Source organism: Brachyistius frenatus, unplaced genomic scaffold, assembly GCF_029030835.1.
Source record: "Brachyistius frenatus isolate BFR_SWC_R1_liver_20210118 unplaced genomic scaffold, ASM2903083v1 Contig_154, whole genome shotgun sequence".
Taxonomy (NCBI): Eukaryota; Metazoa; Chordata; class Actinopteri; family Embiotocidae; genus Brachyistius; species Brachyistius frenatus.
The window spans coordinates 754845-762500 of record NW_027210753.1 but is presented as its reverse complement, the minus strand read 5'-3'; the positions used below and the strand labels follow the sequence as shown (position 1 = coordinate 762500).

Sequence of the window (7656 nt, the reverse complement as noted above, 5' to 3'; positions counted from 1 at the left end):
CAGGTACAGTGTCCGGCTCATTCCTGCAGGTACACACCACTGACGGGGGGGCAGACTGTCCTGATCGTGGGAGACCCCGACGCATAGTTACCGCGGCGTCTCCCAGGGCCAGGCTGTCCTGTCTGTCCCGCCTCAGCACCTTTGTTGAAAGCAGCATGCCTTATTTGGAACATAATGTTGGAAAATTATATTAACCTTGGGTCAATGAAATCTGTTTTGAACTGTTATGAAAATGTCCTGTTTGATGCAGAACATCAGTCGGTTTCATTCTTAAACTTCCAGTATTTTACTTAATGTTTACTGTCAGCTGCATGTGATCCAGTTTTTATTGGAAGCATCTGACATCTGATTGGCTCAAAGTTCTACTGACATGTCGCACCATCAAGTATTTTTCACTTCAGATAAGACTGAGCTATTTTTTGTTATCCACGTGCGCTGTTTCAAAGGTTTTTTAATGCATGATAATCTCCATATTTGTTAACTGCATTTATCTAATAACTGTGTAAAGCTATAACTTCTGTAATTTCATTGTACATAAATCTGGCCTTTCTATGTTTTCTGTTCCTCCCCATCTATTGCTTCGCCGTAGCTGGTTTAAGGAGGAGTTTCCGGCTGAGTCGTAAGGACAGACAGGGGTCATCGGGAGAGGGCTCCGACCCCGGAGACCCCGACTTCCTGACCTACGAGGAGGTGACCCGCTACCAGCAGAGGTCCCACGAAAGGCCCCGTCTGGTGGTTCTGATCGGTAAGACTAAACCACTGAGGAGAACGAAATGGTCTCCTGTGAGGACAGTGACATCTAGCGGATTAAAGCATGCGTTACAGAAACTGATGAGGATTTTTCTCTTTCTCACACATCCAAAGGATCTCTTGGAGCACGGATCAATGAACTCAAACAGCGGGTGATTGCAGAAAACCCCCATCGTTATGCAGTCGCTGTACCACGTGAGTCACTCAACATTTTTAGAATACGAAATAAGACAAGACTTCTTTAATTTAGCAAATTTTGTCATCACAGCAGTTTAAGAATCCAGATAGAAAAAGAGAACAAAAATGAAAAAATACACATACAATAAAAACAATTTTTTTTTTCCCAAAATGTAAAAAATAAAAGACCAATGTATAAATACAAACACAAATGCAAGCTATGTACATTTAATAAATAAAAACACCTTTGACCTATATGTCAGTATAAATATTTCTGAATAATTATGCAATAATTATTATTGCACATAGGTGATACAAATATATTGTTAATTGTAAATTGCTCAGGATATTGTATTTGCACATAAGTGATATTTCTACCATTAATACTGATAAGTGGACCAACAATACACTACACAGGCCACTGAACTCCTCTTTAATGTCCCCACAGATACGACCAGGCCTAAGAAACCTCACGAGAAGGACGGTGTCGAGTACCACTTTGTCACCAAACATCAGTTTGACGCAGACGCTTTGAACAACAAGTCGGTTTCTGCCGATGCTTCGTTGTTTTGTGTGTAAACATGGAGGATTTCTTTCTGAATTACAGGTTTTGTTTCTGCTCCTTAGGTTCATAGAGCACGGGGAGTACAAGGAGAACCAATACGGGACCAGTATAGAGGCGATCCGCTCCATACAGGCCAAGAATAAGATGTGTGTAGTCGATGTGCAGCCGGAGGTAAAGGTCACGTTACAGATCTGGTTTAATGTTCATCTAAAGATGTCAGAGTACGATCATAACATGTCACGATGAGTGAGAGTCTATAGGCAGCAGCACTTTACTATGAGTGGAAGGCAGTCGCATCAGATCTGCTCACTCAGCAGAGTCTGACGTCACCGGTGACTTCGTCCCCTCACGTCCTCTCTCTGACCCGTTGGATGTAACTCTTGCACCCCTGCAGGCCCTGAGGAGGCTGCGGACGGCCGAGTTCAAGCCGTACGTTATATTCGTCAAACCTCGAGTTCCTGAGAGCAGACGTCGCCGCAGTGCAGCCACCTCACCAGGAGGCGGCGAGCATGGCCGCATCACAGTGAGTCCTCCCCCCGAAAAAACACCTGATTTAAGTCCTGTTTTAACAATAATAGCTGTGCACCAATTCTAAGCTTTTCCTAATTTGCTTAGAAGGTTTATTTTGCCTAAACTTGGAGTGCAGATATTGTTTATGAATATCCTTCCATAGTCCAGAGTGCATTAGTAAACACAGCACACTGTTAAATGGAGCAGTGAGACAATTCTTGGAAATATGCAACCACATCATAATGATCAGGCAGCTGGTAAATTATATATTTACCAGACATGAACTGGACCAACTGAAAAAGGTGCTGCAGGTGTAAAGCTTGGAAACTGGCCAAAGAATTCAGTTTATTCAGATTTTTAACCTGGCTGTGTTATCAATCACAACACATTACAGAAAATGAATGATTTAACAGCAACATGAGACATATCTGTCCATAATATGTTTCCTATCACAACTGGAAAACTCAGTAGTCACCAGTCACAGTTCTGCCTTGAAACCTTTCAGCCAATTTACAAATTATGAGACCCATGTAAGACCATATAATTGGCATATGGCAATTTGTGAGACATGACGCTGCCATTAAGTTTGGGTGCATATTTTTGACACAAGCTGAATGCAGAATTTTGGTCATTGTTGAAGAGGAAGAACAGGTCCAGGCTTTATGTTTTGCAAATATCAGTCCATAGACGAATCTGAACATTTAAGAAGCCACATTTTGTAGAGGATGAATCATATACAAAAAATGGTTCCTTCATTTTACTTTCTTCAACAGGATGAAGACTTGCAGGAGATGCGTCAGTCTGCCATTCAGATCGATCAGCAGTACGGACACCTGGTGGACCGGGTCCTGATCAAGGAGGACTCGGCCAGTTGTTGTTCAGAACTGCGAGGTATTTTGGAACGGCTGGAGCGAGAGTCCTTCTGGGTGCCTCTCAGCTGGGTGCGGACCTAAACATAACAGCTCACCTCCCTCCCCAAACCCTTCCAGAGGAACTTCACAGTCCGCTCACACGAATCCTGCACTGGTCCTCTCCTAACGAGCTGAAACCCGTCCCCACCCGAAGACCTGCCGGCCAGCCGAGGAGTCTGCTGGACTCCCTCTTCCTGACTGACACACGGCTGATCGGTCCGGCCACAAACTGAGGCACCAAAGGGAGGAGGATGCCAGAGGAATACCTCAGTGTTGCAGCAAGTCGACGGTTAATTACACAAAAGTCACAGTTTTACTTGCAATGATCACGTACTATTTTGTGTCATATTTTATATTTTATTTATTGACTTCAAGGACAAAGAATGGATGCAAGTTTGTAGTTTAAAAAGTGCTAGTGATACTTTGTTTAATGGGTTTCATAATTAACTAACTAATCTCCTGTAAACTACCAAAGATTAGCTGTTATTTAGCTGTAAATTACCAAGATATTTTCAAAAAACGCAATTTGGAATGAAGAAAGCGGGAGTTGCTACAGTTTAAATACCTACAAATGTCAGCGTGGATTTCTTTTAAGTAAGGAAAGCAAGTTTTACATACATAAATATTACAAAATTGCGTAAATACTTTAAGCATGTCAAATTTATGTATTGAGCCCAAACTATGATTTCCATCTGAATCTAACCACAGTTTTTGGTGCCTACACCACATGCATGTACTTTTCACGTGGTGTGACACAACGTGATACTGACACTTTACAGTCTGGTGGACTGACATTATATTCCAGTTTAAGAAAAAAAAATTATATTTGCAAGTAGCAATTTTCACTTTCTTAAATACCATTATAATTACCAAATGGCGTAGCACTTTTGTGGAAGTATCCTTGTAATTTAAAGCCAAATATCAGCAGTTTTTTGGGGGAAATTAGTTAGAAAATACGGGACCTGTAAAATAAAGCCAAACCCAAATGTTTTTATTCCCATCCTGTCACACTCTCTAGCTGAGCGTGTCAGGTTTGGGATCCCACTCAGAGGATTGCCCAGTCAGTCAGCTTTATCGTGACTCCTGTTGGAGTACTTTTTGGTAGCATGATTCTTTTTATTTATTTTTTAAAGTTTTACAGCTTTATTCAACTTAATGCCAACTGCAGAATGCTTTTTGTTTCTTCCTACTGCTCATGCATCCTGTACAGTAATAGAACCTATCACACACTCGACAGAACAACAAATACCTACCGAGTTAAGTGAATGCCATTTGACACTAACATGCTCTTTTTGCTAAACCGTGATTTTCACACAGGAACAGAAACATAATGATATCCAAATGGAATGTGAGAAGTTTATTTTCTACAAAAACTGTTTGACTTTAGGAAACGCATGACAACTGCTTATTTAATCTCAGATGTAAATATTGTAAATGTTACTCCTTGTGTGCCAACGAAAGATCTCGTAGCACTTCAATGTAACCTTGAATCCCTGGGAACCCACATCAGTGTGTGTGGATGGATGTCACAGTGTGTGTTCACGTACGCCAACTTACGATGCTCCTTTTACGGACAGGAATGGATTTTGTACAGTTTACTTGCACATATCTGTATTTTGGACTGCAGAAGGAGGGGTGAGTACTTCATGTCTTTTTCCTGAGCGGTCGTGTTGGGTTGTGAGACGTAATATCCACAGATTTTGAATTGGAGCTGAACCAATTAATCCATTTATTCATTTATCAAGCTGAAGTCACAAACTTACCCGTTTTAACTTCCTAATTATATGTTTTGCAGCTTTTCTTTGCATTATTTGATAGTAAAATGATAAAGTCTAGGTTATGGACCTTTGTTTGGAAAAACTAAAATCAAGCTGTCACTTTTGGTTTTTGATAATTGGAATTTTAAAATCCAAATTTCTTATAGTTAAAACAAGAAAATTACTGAGATTAATTGTGAAGATGAATGTTACGTGTAGCTCTATTTCAAATTAAAAGCCTGACACTTAAATATGATTCACACACACACACACACACACACACACACACACACACACACACACACACACACACACACACACACACACACACACACACACATTACTAATGCTAGGATGACATCCTAGCATTAGTAAAATGATAGGTTCACATTTTTCAGAAAATTCACAGTATGTTCTTGGTTGCAATTTTTTCTCTCCACCTCTGGTTATGAAAAGATCTCTTTCATGCACAACATTAATGGAAGTAATGGGGCGCAAACTCCACATTCAAACAATTAGTCTGAGCTAATATGTCTGCAGAAGGAGAGCTATGTCTCCCAAAGTTAAAGTGGTATGACACTGCAGCAGCTCAGAGAGGTATAATTTCTGTTAAAACAAGAGGTTTTTAAAATAATAAAAAAAAGAAGCTAAAAGGAAGACTTTAGCTATTTCAAACTCCTGATATTAGCTGCAGCTGAGGTATAGTAATTTTCATACAGAAAAATAATGTTGATGTTGAAATTGTGCTTCAGTGAAAAAAAAGGCATCAATTCACCTCCAGTATGGATCGTAACACCCAAGAATTCTTCCTTAGTATCAACTAAGAGTTGAAAAAATTTGAACCAATGCTGTAATAAGATGAATCAAATGAAAGGAAACCAATCAGGAAATGTAGAGTTGAGGTCACCGATAGTTTACAAAGCCAATGACCTACGCTGGTTGAGAAAACTTAAGATAAATGTTCTTCTTGATCATTTTATGTATTGTATGAACCGAGGAACCCAGAATGTTGAGTTTGTAACCTGACATGTACAAAGTGCCATAATAAAGTGAGCTGAATCAAATGTTGCTTGTTTAAATAATCCTTAAAAAAAAAAAGTGTTCTCGAACATTTTCATATGTCAAAATGTTTAATGTGTGCGTGTTTACCTGTTGTTGGCTCCAGTGCTTCTAAAATACAGCCTGCGGTCCTGAGCTTTGGTCCCTGAGAGCCCTTCACACGTCACATCTCCGTGTTTGTCACAAACGTTTTCCAGGTGGTCGGCCTGAGGAGAGATTCTAGCCAGAGTGATAGACAAGTCAGAAACAAGTCAAAGGTCTGGAAGGGAATTTAAATGCACTTCAGAGGAATTTCACACAATTTAATTTCTTTGTTGTGGCAATGAAACATGGGAACTAAAGATAAAAGGAGTTAACATAATGAAAAGGTCAAACATAATTATGATGCTGTTCACAAACACAATTTTGAGCAACCAATTTGTAACGTTAATATAAAAAATTCAATCGTTGGTTGTTTGTTTCACTCAGGTAATGCACACTTAATCATCACCCAACATGTATATTCAGTTTCAGAAGGTCAATGAAAAGCTATTTAGTGTCTCAGAAAATCCCCATTGAACGTGCACAAAGTTCAATCAAAACTTAAATATGAAAACATGCCTCATGTAAAACGCTGTTTGTCATAATTTAAATGATTCCCTAATGGTGTCCCAGAACTTGTTTAAGTTTTTATAACTTTACTGTGGTACACACAGCTTTGGTTTGTGCACTAAGTCTTCATTACCGTCCCCATTCAGGTTCTGTAATTGAAAAAAGATAGGAAGCCCATTATTGGGCCTATGTAGTGAAGTTTCTTTTTGGTAAGTTTTGTGAGGATACATCATCAACTCTCTTTCTCTGTCTCCCATACAATTACCTCCGTGAGCATCCTGTGACTCCTGAGACTGCTGCTGACAGAGCCAATTAAAGAGGCTAACAATCATTCTAATTAGCGAAGCTGCTCTAGTGAGAAAACGGAGCTACGATACATGAAGGTGTGCCGCCGCTGCACACAGATCCATTTTCATCATGAACAAACAAAACCCGCTCAGTGGCTGATATGGAGGCCACACATTCATCGTACCTGCAAAACAGAACATCTGTTTGGAAAGAAAGCATCTGTAAAATGATTGCAGATGCTGACCCAAACCTGGAGGCAGTTTTTTTTTTCTTCCAAAACAATTATAGCAGATTAAAAGTTTCCAGAAAGATTCAACCTGCTAGCCGGACTCTGCCCGCCTATCGCTCGCAGTTTCAGTCTTTGTTGTGATTTTAGTCTGGAAACCCTGAAGGATCAACCAATCAGCGACCGCCAAGTGCGATGAGAAAGTCAAGGTATGTCTCCAAATGTAATTCCAAGAACAGCAGCAGTGCTAGGCCTTGATGAAGCAATATGAACGGTTGTAGCAATACAAGCAAATATTGAGGAATTGAAAGTGGAGCAAAGAACGCCTGAAAAGAACAACACAAAAAAACACAAACAGTCATTTACCAACATGGTGTTGCAGTCTGCCCGCATTGGAGGGACGGTCTTTGTTGTTTGCTGCCTGTGAGTTTTGGCGCACAACATAGGTCATACGGTGGTTAAGGCCAATTGGTTAAAGGCTGCTCCGATGGTTTCAACATTACCCAAATATCTACACCAAGTAGTCTGCAACGACTCGAAAACTATCGTGAACAGAGTGTCCTGACCCAAATATTTACAAATTTAATTTGTTTCTATAATTCCAGGCTAGCAACGTGCTGGAACGAGGTGCAGAGACTGTGCAGCTTTCTTCACTCTTGCTGTTATAGTGAGGTTGCCAAGTTTGGTAAATGTGGTAACTTCACGTTGTAGCTGGAAACATCCCAGGCAGACGGATACGCTGACTACAATTACAACACGTCACCAACAAGTCCTCATCGAGTCCCTATCTGATTTAGATAGAAACAAGCTGGCTGCCCCGCC

The 7656-nt window shown here is 40.3% G+C and overlaps 1 protein-coding gene across 6 annotated transcripts in view; it reads left to right on the top strand.

The window, feature by feature from the left end:
* mpp3a (MAGUK p55 scaffold protein 3a) overlaps positions 1 to 5734 on the top strand; it is a 27455-nt gene extending 21721 nt beyond the window's left edge. For 4 of the 6 annotated variants that reach the window (XM_069716288.1, XM_069716284.1, XM_069716286.1 and 1 more), the window contains 7 exons: positions 1 to 3; positions 590 to 745; positions 865 to 945; positions 1376 to 1469; positions 1555 to 1663; positions 1887 to 2015; positions 2776 to 5734. The exon at positions 1 to 3 is cut by the window's left edge and continues 63 nt beyond it. In XM_069716288.1, coding sequence (XP_069572389.1) covers positions 1 to 3; positions 590 to 745; positions 865 to 945; positions 1376 to 1469; positions 1555 to 1663; positions 1887 to 2015; positions 2776 to 2955 — 752 coding nt within the window. In that variant the 3' untranslated portion in view covers positions 2956 to 5734. The remainder of the gene's footprint in view (positions 4 to 589; positions 746 to 864; positions 946 to 1375; positions 1470 to 1554; positions 1664 to 1886; positions 2016 to 2775) is intronic. The other 2 variants (XM_069716290.1, XM_069716289.1) reach the window with 1 other exon arrangement.
* The last annotated feature ends 1922 nt before the right edge of the window (positions 5735 to 7656 follow it).